The 13,102-nt window shown below is 56.1% G+C and overlaps 2 protein-coding genes across 2 annotated transcripts in view; both read right to left on the bottom strand.

Moving 5' to 3' along the window:
* Nucleotides 1-3,876, bottom strand: part of STARD8 (StAR related lipid transfer domain containing 8) — a 37,713-nt gene extending 33,837 nt beyond the window's left edge. The window contains exons 1-2 of the mRNA XM_030449459.1: nucleotides 3,708-3,876; nucleotides 1,978-2,011 (exon numbers count right to left, since the gene is read on the bottom strand). Of these exons, the coding sequence (XP_030305319.1) occupies nucleotides 1,978-2,011; nucleotides 3,708-3,752 (79 nt within the window). The 5' untranslated portion in view covers nucleotides 3,753-3,876. The remainder of the gene's footprint in view (nucleotides 1-1,977; nucleotides 2,012-3,707) is intronic.
* A 4,160-nt stretch (nucleotides 3,877-8,036) lies between these two features.
* Nucleotides 8,037-13,075, bottom strand: YIPF6 (Yip1 domain family member 6). The gene is made up of 7 exons (XM_030449306.1): nucleotides 13,010-13,075; nucleotides 12,533-12,661; nucleotides 11,951-12,029; nucleotides 11,572-11,614; nucleotides 11,114-11,239; nucleotides 10,864-11,021; nucleotides 8,037-9,914 (listed from the first exon to the last, which is right to left on the bottom strand). The coding sequence occupies exons 1-7, from the start codon at nucleotides 13,046-13,048 to the stop codon at nucleotides 9,796-9,798; spliced, it is 693 nt and encodes a 230-aa protein (XP_030305166.1). The 5' UTR covers nucleotides 13,049-13,075; the 3' UTR covers nucleotides 8,037-9,795.
* Between the last annotated feature and the right edge of the window lie 27 nt (nucleotides 13,076-13,102).

Here is a 13,102-nt window from a genome sequence, read left to right as displayed (position 1 = left end):
GAAGACCCCAGAAACGGGTCCCAGCATCCCACCCCACGCCTTCAACATCCAAACCAACACCTTCAGCCTCCAAACCAACACCTTCAAGTCTCCTCCAGGAGGTCCCAGTCCCCACCTTCTCCGCCCAGACCCAGGGCACTGAGTGAGGGTCTGAGCTACAAAGCAACAGACCCAGGGCAGTGGAGACCTTCGTGTAAAGAGAGAAGAAAAATAACTCAGCTGTGACAACATATCAACAACAGCTAAATTTAGCAGGTTATTTCTGGAGATCCAGATGCTGGGTAAATACAACCTTATTATTTCATGAAGGGGCAAAAGTTCAGCCGAGTCCCTCGTGCCTCTTTCCCCTATTATTTCCCCATGTCCTGGAGCTGAAGCCCACTCCTGCACTGCCATCCCTGCCTGCCTGCACCCACAAGAGCCCTGAGCTCCATCCCTGTCCCTCAGCAGCCAGAGGAGGCCACTGCTTGATGACACCTGCAGAACATGCTGCTGGCCCTGCTTCTGGGGAGCTCTGATCCTGCTCCCAGCAGGAATTCTGTGTATTTCATGTCTGGCAGTTTCTGCACACACAGCTGGTGCAGGAGCCTTTCCTTTCGGCTCTGTCCAGAACAATGCATGGGAAATGAATGTCAGAGGGGAAGCAGAGGGTTCAGAAATCCATGGAAACCTGGCCCTGGCTGGGGCTGCTCCAGCGGGATGGAGCCGTGCAGCCAGCACTGTGCCCCAGAGCTGGGGCTGCCCTGGGAGGGGATCCTGGTGGTGGTCAGGATCAGGGGATGAGGGATGGGCTCTGGGGAGCAGTGGGGGAGGCAGGGAAAGTCCCTTCCAAGAGTTTCCTGGGGTAAACACAGAGCCAACTCAACCCACCCCTGTCTGGAGAGCTGTGGTCCTCTTGGTGCCCACCCCAAAGAGAGGACAAACTCATCAGGGAAGGGAACATCTCCTCAGACCACTTTCTGGGGGTTTTCTTGAGTCATCCCTGTTTTCAGAGCACCTCCTGGGGGAGCTCTTCCACAGAAACCCCCACAGAGGATGTGACTGCCCCACAGGCTGGCTCCACGTCCAGCCCAACCCACAGGGAAGGGAGCAGAGCTTCAGCCAGGCTCCCCTGGGCACCAAGCTGCTCTGACAAGGACCCACTACAGCTGAGGCATCGTGTCCCAGGTGACAGATCCTTTGGTGTAAAACTGTGCAGCCTCTCATGTGGGCAAAGGCTCCTGCTGCTCCTGCCCTCAGAGCCCCACTCAACAAGACACCAGCCGAGCATCTCTCCAGCAATCTGGAGCTCACCAGGCTGGGACACAGAGGTGTGGTCAGGCTGGGATGGCTGGGAATGATGCTGAGCTTTTACCAAGACAGATTTGGATTTTACAGGCAGCTTTAACCACGGAGAAAAACACATTAGCCCCTCCCCAGATCCAGCCATGGATATGATCTGTAGGAGCCTCCCCTGCCCCTTCCCTTGCACAAGGTTCTTTGACCCTTTTTAACAAGTTCTTGATATTCCTGTTAATCTCTCCCATGAAAGGGCAAGAGAGACCACCCAGGATCACCTCGGCAGCTCTGCTCACAAGGAACCTTTTGTTGCCCAGAGCTTTCCTGGGCTCAGAGCTCACCTAACCCTGACATGGATAAAAACAAGAGGCTGGGTCATTGCCCCCCCAGGCAGGGAAGATCCCCAGGATGTTCCTTCACACCCAGCAACACCATTTCAGACCAGTTTGCCTGCAGAGCCCTGCAGGGTCCTTAAAACAATCAGTGTCTGTGCCCCATCCCAGAGCTCCCAAGCCCTGCAGCCATCCTCCCACAGGCCACTGACAGCCCCTCCAGCACCCCTGAGCACCACTTTGGGGAGAAAACCATAGGGCTGGCAGGAGAAACCAGAACCCAGCCAGGGGATGGTCCCTCTTCTTCTGCAACCTCTGCCCACCCCACTGAGGACATTCCTGCCCCCAAAACATTGCCACAGCTTACCTGCATCTTTCTTATCTTCTAGCAACGTGAAACTCTGTGAAAAGAAAAAAGAAAATAACATGAATCATTTAATTATCTTTTTCATTTTTGTATTAACAGATTCCAGGAGAGGATCTGGGCCCAGCAGTGCCAGCTCTGGGGACACACAGAGCTCCAGGACAGGTTGTCCCCAGGGCACCAACCCCCCTGGCTCTGAACCACCCCACCTGGCACTGGGGAAACCAGTGGACAGTGGAAACCAGTGGATGGGACAGACCCTCCGGGGCTGGGGTCCCTGAAAATGCCCTCGGGTACCTGTGGGGATGTCAGTGCTTCAGTCACACTGGTGTGGCTGGGAGCAGGGAGTACAATGGTGTCTGCAGGCACCATGGAAAACCAACAATAAAGAGAGGGGGGGTAAGGGGGGGGAAGAAAAGAGCTGAAAGCAGATGAGGCTCTTGCTCCCCAGGCACGGCACTCGGGTGGGGAAGGGGCTGCGGGGACAAAGCCAAGGGACGTGGGGTTTACATCCCTGAAGAGCCAAAAAGCCACCTGGCCCACTGCAGATGGTCACCCATCTTCTGCAGCCTCCCCTGCCCAGAGTTTCCCTCTCCACAGCCCCTGAGCAGATCCCTGGCCACATCACCTCGGTGCCCGGGGTGACCAAGGGAGGAAGAGCCCCAGAACCAAAGGACAAATTTACCCCCAGACCTGAGAGGGACTTTTACCCCTGCTCAGTCCACATTCTTCTGTTGGCACCCTGGCAAAGGTGTTTTCTAAGCAAGAAGCAGACACAAACATCGGCTTCATTAGTGAAAGCAGATTGTTCAGCTGGGGAGGAATCCTTGGATGAGGGGGCTGGGAATGTGCTGGGGTGGGGAGCAGCTGGGGCCATGGCCAGAGGAGCAGCTGCAGCCTGGGGCTGGGGACAGGGAGGGCAGGAGCATCCCATGGCTCCCCACAGCTCCCCACGACCACTGGCCAGAGCTCTGCTGGTTCTTTGGGCTTTGCTGAGGTCCACAGGCACCAGGAGCCCAGCTCAGGCCAGGCTGGGAGCCTCTGGAGCAATCCAGGGGTATGAGGGACCGGTCCTGCCACCATGAGCACAATGGCAGACAGGGACAGGAGGATTAAGGAGGAGCTGCTGAGCCCTCTGGAGACAGCAGGGACAAGACAGCCACTAAATAATTAATGAATTTCACAAATGTTCATTTTTAGCCTCAACTATTTAGGCATTGGATGGAAAGCCCGGGGGAGCAGTGTGCATTCCACATGCACTTCAGATCCACTGGCTTGGCACAGCACCGGTTGGGAAAGGGAATTCAGTGCTTTTCCCAGCCTGAAGCTCCCCAAACCCATAGCTGACCATAGCTCCAACCCACCCTGCACACCTGCCACCACACTGCACGCTGGAACCAGCACAGCCCAGGGCAGCCGGAGAGGAGGCTGCACAAACCTGAGGGCAGCAGATGAGGAATGAACCCCCCTGAGAACCATCAGCTGCCACCACAGCCTCTGATGCAGGAAATCAAAAGCTCGGGGGCTGCAGGCTTGCGGCTCCTTTTCTGTGGGGCCAGACCCGCTCCTGCTGCCCTGCCGGGAGCGACCCGAGCCCCCAGGCCAACCCCTGGTGCCCCCAGCCCCGCCACAGCACCCAAAGCGCTGCCTCCCCCCCTTCCCGAGTCCCTCCCTGCAGTTTCTCCCCACATCGCGTCCCCAGCTGGGCACCATTTCAGCAGACGGCTCCTTACCTTGGCTCTTCGGAAGCAAGCCCAGAAGAAATCCAGCAAGGGCATGATGGGGTGGGCGGGGGGCAGGCACGGAGCCCCCCCCCTAGAGCACTGCACAGCCCCCTGCCCTGGGCAGGGACCCCCACGGCACCCCCATGGCTGCTGCGGGAGCTGGGGCAGGCAGGGAGGGAGAAGGCAGGGAAGGAGAGAACAGGCAGGGAACGAGCAGGGAAGGAGCAGGCAGGGAAGGAGGGAGCAGGCAGGAGCTGTAGGCAGCGGGCAGGGAGGGAGGAGGCAGGGAGGGAGGCGGGACAGCGATTCAAACCCTGCACCGTTATTCAGTTGGTTGTGAGCAGGCACTGAAATTCCCTTCGAAGTCTGGGAGTTCTAAACAGCTCCAGGACGTTCCTCCCTGCCTGGAATGCCCCGAGCAGGACTCCCCGGGCCGGGCAGTGGGGAAAGAAACACCCGTGGGGCTGCCGGACACAGGCAGGGCACTGCCAAAGGCAGCTGGGAGGGCATTGGGAGCCCCAACCCCGCAGGGTGCAGGGTTCCCCTCCAGCCCCAGGGTTCCTCTCCAGCCCCAGGGTTCCCCTCCAGCCCCAGGGTTCCCCTCCAGCCCCAGGATTCCCCTCCAGCCCCAGCCCCGCAGCAGCGCTCCCGGGGCTGTTCCCGCAGAGGGACAACCAGACCCACCCGGTGTCACTGTTGTCCCCCGATGCCCCTGTGCACACCGGGCACCCCCGGGCTCAGCCACCCCACAGGTGTGGGTCCGGTGTGGGTCAGCCCCAGCCTCCGAGGCTGTCCTGAGCTGTTCTGACTGCTGACAGCTCAGCTTCCTTCCACCACCATCCGTGGAGCCTCGGTTCACAGGCAGGGCCATAGGAGAGGCAGTGCCACATCTTTTGAGCAAGCCACCCGGCCCCAGGGTTGGCAGCCTTCTTGTAGGCACACTAGAAACACCCCAAAACTGGGGATTTATGAGGTCATCTGAGAATAAGCAAAGGCAAGTTGATGAGCAGCAACCATGCTCCTCCAGGACATGAGGGCTGGTGGCACCAGCCTGGCCCTGGTGACACTGACACGGCCCCGGTGGCAGCAGGAGGGCAGTGTCAGCCCCGGCACCAGCTCCAGCTGCCCCTGTCCATCTCCCCGGCTCATTCCTCGGGTTCCCTGGCACAGCTCCTGGGCTTGGCTCCAGACACAGCTCCTCTGTGTGACCCCGGTGGTACCGAGCCAGCACCCTGGGGCTGGGGGCACCCAGGCACAGCCCAGACTTTGTGCCTCCACCTCTCTTCTCCTCTTTTAAATGCCCTGGAAGCCAACCTCCCCCTGAGGGGACACTCCCAGGTCACCTTTCTCACAGGGGGACACATGGGAGCCCAGGGGCAGCCACACAGCCCTGGCCAGGACACCATCCCAGCCAGCACCTCACATCACTGCAGGCCTGGGTGGTGTTGAGCTCTTCTCCTGTTTCCTCCAAAAGAAAAAAAAAAAAAAAAAAAAAAAAAAAAAAAAAAAAAAAAAAAAAAGAAACAAAACAAGTTAGTGCAAATAGAAGCAAACTGACTGCTTCCCAGGGCCTGGGAGACAAACCACAGAGGCTGCTGCATACTTGGATACTTGGGCAGTGTCTTCCACCCAGTCATCCCAAAAGCATCCAAGTAATTTTAAATCCAGGATCCCACCTCAGCACAGCAGGAGCCATCCCCATAAGAAGGGCTCCTGAACCCACACGGAGATGTTCCAAGGCTGAAGAGCAGCAGGAGACCTTCCCCAGATCCCCACTGCCCCACGGCCACCCTGTGCTGTCCCCACTGCCTGTCCCAACATGACAACCCCAACATGACACCCAGCACCCCAGCAGTGCACCTGGAACACAGGAAATCCACTCAAATCTGCTGCTGTGGTTTTTTAGCAGATCAGAGTCTGAACTCTTCTGAGCAGAGCCCATCCCAACAGCAGCTGTGACGTCTGGGAGCAGGTACCTCATTTGGCACTCCTGGAATGGCCAGACATGACTCCCAAAGAGGGCCTGCTCCCTGAATTCCAGGGTCTGTATGTGCAAATACTGATTTATTTACTAAATATGGTGAATGTGTTTAGAGGTACTGAGTTATTTAGTAATACAGGTGTCTGTGCCTGTAAACACCGATTTACTTGGTAAATACCACTGATTGTATTTGGAAGCCCTGATCCAGTTGCTAAATACTGCTGAATGTATTTTAAAACCTGATTTGTTTACTACACACGTAGGAGCCAAATAAACTCTCGGGATGCCTGAGACATCCCATGCCCTGACAGAGTGCCACACCTCACCCCTTCCTCTGAGCCAGAGCTGCCACAGGGGCACGGATGGGTTTGGGGAGTTTCTGCCTGAGCTGGGGCTGCTCCTGCTCCTGCTCCTGCTCCTGCTCCTGCTCCTGCTCCTGCTCCTGCTCCTGCTCCTGCCCTGGGGGGATGTGGGGTGGGGGACACAGCCACATGGGTGACACTGGGGACACCCTGAGCCCTGCTGGGGGGAGCATGTTATTCACACAGAGTCAAAGGAGTGTAGCTGCTAAGGGGATGGCTTTGAGGTGCTGCAGAGAAGTTACACAAACAGACCCAAGTGGTACAGAAAATGCCTTTTTTATTCTTTGTCTTTTCTTTTTTTTTTTTTTTTTTGGGGCACTGTCAGCTCTACTTATAGTTGAGCACCTGAGAGTCTGGGAAGAGTCTACAGAGACCCTCATGTGAGACAGAACTCCAGGAAAAAACCTTCTGCTGTGCCACAGCAGCCACGCAGGGGTCCTGAGGACACAGAGAAACACAAGCCAGGGAGAAGTTTCATCTTCCAAGGAGTGGCATGAGCAGCTTCCCCTCCCCAAGGGAATATCCCTGAGCTGCCAAGAGCCTGGTGGGACATGAATCCCTGTGCCAGGCAGGCACCAGGGCAGCACAAGGAACTGCCAGCAGCTCTTATTATTGCCCAGAGGTAATTAAGCTCAGCTCCCAGGGCTGAGGCACAGAGCAGCCAGGGGCTCTGCTGTTCCCAGCCCCAGGGGACAGGGCTCAGGACCCCTTCCCCAGGGAGGGTCAGCAGCACCCACCCTCAGACAGGGCAGTGACACAACCCAGCAGTGCCTGGCAGGTCTGCAGAGCTCAGAGCTGCTCAGCAAACCAGAGCCAAACTTCTCCTGTATTTTCACTCTCGACAGCTGCAGCCTGGGGAAGGTCCCAGCCCTAATTCTGGCTGAGGTTGGGGATTAATTAGCAAGACAGAGGAATGTCTGTCGGGCCAGACCCTAATGCTGAGGGGAACAGCTGAGAGCCCAGGCCAGAGCTGCCTTGTCCCAGCACCCTTCCTGCAGCCCCGGGGGACACATTCTGGTCCCTGCTCCCTGGGCCAGCAGGAGGTTGGATCCTGTTTGGGCAGAACCACCCCAGGGTACAACATCAGCTTCAGTGACTGAAAGCCCAGATGCCCTTCCCAGCTCATCAGGCCGTGGCATCCTCCCCCAGGAGGCAGAGCAGAGGTGTTATCCCCATCGCCCTCCCCAGACAGCATCTCCTGCTCTGCCCACAGCAGCTGCCCTGCATCTGCTCCACCACGCTCTTGGGCTTTGTCTGAGAAAGTCCCTGGAAGGCCGACACTTCACCACTGCCGAAAGTTCTCTCCTGCCTGGGGCATCCCCTCTGTGCCCTGCAGGAGCCCCCGGGAGACTGCCAGACCCCAGAGGGTGCCCCAGCCAGAGGGGTGCCCACAGCAGAGACCTGGCTGTGGCAGCCCCGGTGCCCTCCGATGGAGCAGGGAAAAAGCCAAGGAGAGGGAAAAAGCGAAGAAAAAGCCAAAGGGAGGGAAAAACAACCCAAAAAACCCCCCACAAAAAACAAACAAACAAACAAACAAAAGCGCATCCCTGAGGGACTGCAAGGCAGTGCTGCCCTCTGGTGACCATCAGCTGGGCATCTCCCTGCCAAGACCTCCGAGATCCGAACCCACACACAGATTTTACACCTTTAGACGGTGACAGCTCCCAGGCAAAGGAAGGGATGAGCCGAGCTAAAAAAACAGAACAAAACAAATCAACAAACTACGTTTTTCCAAAAAATCACTGGGTCAATTGGATGTTCCTCCAATTATCTTTCAGAAATAGTATCAGGTTGGGTCACAAGACACTACAGAGCTAGAATTCCAAGGATTGACCCAAAAGGGTGGTTAAATTCTTATGCTGCAGTAGGAAGGATTTGGCTCAAGCAATCCCCATCTGGTAGCTTTACCATCTACTTCCCTGGAGTACTTATCTCAGTTGGATAAAGCTAAACTAATGTTTAAATGAGTGGAAAACAACACACTTGAAAGACAAATCACATTCCATATCAGTAATAATTTAATGGAAGTTTAAAAATCCCCCATTTCCATTGTGCCCCCGTGTCTGTGCAGCTCCTGGGAGCAGCAGGGCAGCCACAGCCCAGGAGCCACCCAGTCCCCTCCTTCCCTCTGCTCCCAGAAAGGCAAAAATCTACTTTTACTCAGCACGTGTAGAAATTTCCGTCCCAACTGTCAAATAATTAGTGTTTATATCAGAAACTGCAGGTTTATCTATAAATCAGTATTTACACCTCAGCAGGACCACGTACATCAGTTCCACACCCACCAGCATTGCTTCAGGAAAAAGGCAATCCCATCCCATGCTCATTTCCAGAGAAAGGGACAAAAAAATGTTAACAGCAGCTTTCCCCTCCCTGAAGATGTTTCAAAGCTCTCCCCTTGTTTACTGAAAATCACAAATGACATCAATCTGGTCTGTAGAGTGTTCCAGAGGGATTGTCCAGGTCCCTCTGACACTTCCACACCTGTGAGTGGGTGCCCAGGCAGGGGGGCACCTGCAGGGAGCTGCAGAGGAAAACCTCCTCCCCGTGTATAAAACGTATTAAGCAACAAACAAACAAACCAAACAAACAAACCAACCCCAAAACCAAACAGACAAAACCACCCACCCAAACAAAAAACAATCCAGAAGCAGGAATAATTACATAGAAAAGTTTCTCCTAAGTTGTTATGCAGACAAAGAAACAAGAGGTGAACTCAGGGGTGCTCTCTGGAATGCTGCCTGCAGGGACACCCCAGTGACAAGTCACACGTGGGCAGCTCAGGCCAGGCTCACAGCAGCCAACACTTCATCACAGCTTAGTTCCCTTCTTCCAACCCATTTTAAAACTTTTGGGCCCAAGTCCAGCTCATGTACCAAAACCTCAGCTGACTCCACAAACCTTTGGTTTGTTTTTTGTACATCCACTTTTCCTTCTTGGTACTCCCCAGACAAATTCCCTTCTCCACGTGCAGTGACAGCTGAGGCCCTGCTGCAAACCAGCCTTGGCTCTTTCTCCAGGGCCTGTAACTCCAACTGATGGACTCGTGGAAAGATCTGGATCTACCCCATGTACAGACACCCCCCTGGGGTGACACAGCTGAGCCAGCACAGCTGGGGGCACCTGGCTGGAGCACTGCCCTGCTGTGAGGGGATGGAACACAAGGACACAGGTGAGCAGGGCCCCTCACCAGCTGTCACCTGTGAAACAAACCTGGCTGCTTTGTTGCTGAAATCTGATGTCAAAGTGAGAGCCCACAGCCCTGTGACACACCTCAGACACATTTCACTGCTCCCTAAGTGAATGAAGGACAACAGGAGTCAAACACAGCTCTCCCCTACCCCAGAACATAACAGCAACAAAGGTCTGTGACTATTTCATAAGGCATGTTCATCTTCAGAGAGGATCTGAGCAGCAGCAACCATCCTGTAACTTCATCTCCATCCACTCAGTGGCTTGAACCTCCAGGACCTCCAGCTCTGTCCCTCGGTGGAACCTCTGCCAGGGTGTGCACTTCTGCTTCAACACAACTACAGAGCAGGGCTACATCAAACACCCCAGCAGCTGGGCCTCAGAATCTTTCAAAAAGAGGGACACACAAACAACCAGACTTTGCAGTTCTCTGGCTTTATCCCGTCGCCTGCCTCTGTACAATCATCTCTCTATATATAAATTAGGAAGAGATAAAGCCAACAATTAACTGCAAATAACTGAGGAAACTCCGGTCCGTGTGACAGTCTGTGCAGCTGGGAGGTCACTGGGGGGTGAAGGTGAGGATCATCCAGCTGATGACAAAGTAGAAGAGGAAGATGGGGTACACGACCAGGGCCTTGCGGTTGGGGGGCTGGCTGTCTGCCAGGAAAGCTGTGGATGCTGTGGGAGAGAGGAAGAAAACCTGGGATGTCAGCAGCAGAGGACTGGCAGCAGCAGCACTGCAGATGGTAAGGGTTTGAAATCAGAATCAGCTTTTCAGTTTTGTTGGAAAGGAAAAGGGGAAAAGGCAGCTCCCCCTGCTCAGCTGTCTGTGGCACCAGGTAAAGCTCTCGTTAGGAGGCAGAGAGAAGAATCCTGATTAACATTCCAGGAGAAGAGCCAGGAGCAGCAGAACAGTGCAAACCCAGCCCCATGGAACCAGCATTTTCTAACAGCTTTCCTAACTCCCAGAACAAAGGGCCCAAGGGTCTCACTCAGCCTTTAGCACTTATCACCATCCTTCCCCCCAAGGCAATCTGCAGCTGCCCTGGACCAACAGCAGAGGCTGAGCCTGGGCCAGCACCAGGACTGCAGAACACACAGGGACCCATCCTGAGCTGCAGAACACACAGGGACCCATCCTGAGCTGCAGAACACACAGGGACCCATCCTGAGCTGCAGAACACACAGGGTGACCCATCCTGAGCTGCAGAACACACAGGGACCCATCCTGAGCTGCAGAACACACAGTGTGACCCATCCTGAGCTGCAGAACACACAGAGTAACCCATCCTGAGCTGCAGAACACACAGTGTGACCCATCCTGAGCTGCAGAACACACAGGGACCCATCCTGAGCTGCAGAACACACAGGGTGACCCATCCTGAGCTGCAGAACACACAGAGTAACCCATCCTGAGCTGCAGAACACACAGTGTGACCCATCCTGAGCTGCAGAACACCCAGGGTGACCCATCCTGAGCTGCAGAACACCCAGGGTGACCCATCCTGAGCTGCAGAACACACAGAGTAACCCATCCTGAGCTGCAGAACACACAGAGTAACCCATCCTGAGCTGCAGAACACACAGGGACCCATCCTGAGGACCCCTCACTCCCCATGACACTCACCCAGGGTTGACCATGCAAACATGGCCAGCACCACCACGAGTCGGATGATGAAGCTGATGGTGCCAGAGCCTGCCAGCAGCACCAGCCTGCACACCAGCATCCCCACTGTCAGAGGCAGCACGCAGTACCCCAGCACACACAGGCTCTGGAAAAAAGATCTGCAGGGACAGGAACGGGGGGAAAAAGAGGTGATGGTCAGAGCAGGGTAGGAGGGAGCACGTCCACCCCTCCTGCACAGCCCCTGACTCACATGGTGCCCCCCAGGAGCTTGGAATTGAGTGTGATGACCACGGCCCCGAACCAGATGATGACAAAGACCTCAGCAAACTGGGGCCCTCCGTCGTCCTTGCTGTCTGCTGAGCCACCCTGCAGCATCCTGGGGGACAGAAAAGGAGTCCCCTCACTGACGAGGACTGGGGTTCTGCAGCCCCAAACACCAAGCCCAGCCGGGCTGCACACCCAGGGTGTTTCCTGCTCTTATGCTGAGCAGTTATCAGGCTAAAAGCTGAGAGTCCTACAGGTCTGATAGGCTTGAAGTGTCAGAAATACACCTGATCAAACAGCTAAACAGGCAGAGTTTGCAGGAGACCAGGGAAGGGTCAGAGGAACTTCATCCCAACACATGTGGTCAGAATTTCTTTTTAATTTCTCATTTCTCCAGTGCCAAAGGCCACAAAACCCCCAACTCCCCTCACTCTAGGTACTTACAGAGCAAGTGAGACACAAAGCACCAAAGGGCCCCAAAGATCCCCTGTAGGTAAAGGAAAAAATAAAATCATAAACATCATTGCAGGAGGCTCCTTGGAGTCACAAAGCACCTTTCCCAGCTCCCAAAGCACTGCTCTGCAGGTTCCACTTCCTTGTGACCCTCTCGTGTAGCATCTCCCGTGCCACACTCCACAACAGAACCCATTCAGGCCCTGCCAGCTCCCTCAGGTGACCTGCTCTACAGGTTCTGCTGCCTGTTCTGCTTCTAAAGAGCCCTGGGGACACTCTGCTTTTCCACGTTTCTGCCCAGTGTTCCAGAGCAGAAGGAGCAGGGCTGAGGCAGTGCTGGGCCCCCCCTTCCCTGCCCCCCCAGACGTACAGTCCCTGAGGAGTGTGCTGCTCTTCCTGGGGTACAGGACGTGGACAAACTTCTTCCCAACAGCCTTCAGGTCTCTCATCTGAAACACAGAAGCAGAGTGCTCACTGATCCCTCCTGCACGTTACAGCTGGACTAGGAGCAGGGGGAGAGAAGCAAAGGAGAGTTGATGGCAAACAGGGCTGGGATCCAGCCCTAAAGCCCCTGCCACAAACACCTCTCCCCCTCCCTGACACCCCCAGTGTTTTGTCCTCCAGTAACACCGACTGAGAGACAGAATTTGTTTGTTCCCCTAGGGAAAGGCAATTAATGGGAAATCCCATGAGCTGGGGCAGTTCTCCCCCAAGCTCCCCCCGAGGCCTTTTGCCTTGCAAAGATTTTCAGACCACAGAGAAACTCTGGGCTGTAATTCAGAGATTTCTGACACAGAAGAATTAAATTTTCACGACTAGGTCCTAGAAAAAAAACCAACAACAAACCCACCCAACCTTATAAGGAAGCACAAGCCAAGCAGAGCTGTGCCCAGCCCCAGCCTTGTGCCCCCAGCAGGAGCAGCGCCCGGGGGCAGCAGAGCCGCAGACTCACGATGGTTTCCCGCACGGGCTCGTCCAGCGTGGAGCCGTCTTCATCGGGAGAGTGGGAGCCCACGGGGACAGTGATCTGTCCTTCCACCGGGATCTCCTCAGAAATGGACACATCCGCCAGCCCTGCGAACTGACCCCAGGCACACCGCTCAGCAAAGCCAACGCGGGGAGCCCGGACTCGCTTACAGATGGGGCTGGGGTGGAAGCCGCTGCTCAGAGCTCCCGCACACCGCGGTAGGGACGCGGCCAGCCCCGGGGCAGCAGCCGGGGCCGGGCCGGTGCCCGAGGAGCGGATCAGACCCGTGAGAGCGAAGCGTTCCTGCTGCCTGCAGGGACTCCCGGCAACCCGCCGGGCCCCCTCCCGCCCGCCGAGGCAGACACCGGCCAGGCCGGACCTCGGGCCGCCCCCGAGCCTCACCCGCCTCCCCAAGCCCTTCGGGACGGACCGGAACCGAACCCGAGCCCCCGCCCCGCTCACCAACGGGTCCGAGGCCCCCAGTCCCTCCGCCGCCGCCATCTTGGCTGCACGGGCGACGTGGAGCCCGCGATAACGTCATCACCCCGCGACGCC

Source organism: Calypte anna, chromosome 4 (assembly GCF_003957555.1).
Source record: "Calypte anna isolate BGI_N300 chromosome 4, bCalAnn1_v1.p, whole genome shotgun sequence".
Lineage (NCBI taxonomy): Eukaryota > Metazoa > Chordata > Aves > Apodiformes > Trochilidae > Calypte > Calypte anna.
This window is presented reverse-complemented; position numbering and strand designations above follow the sequence as displayed.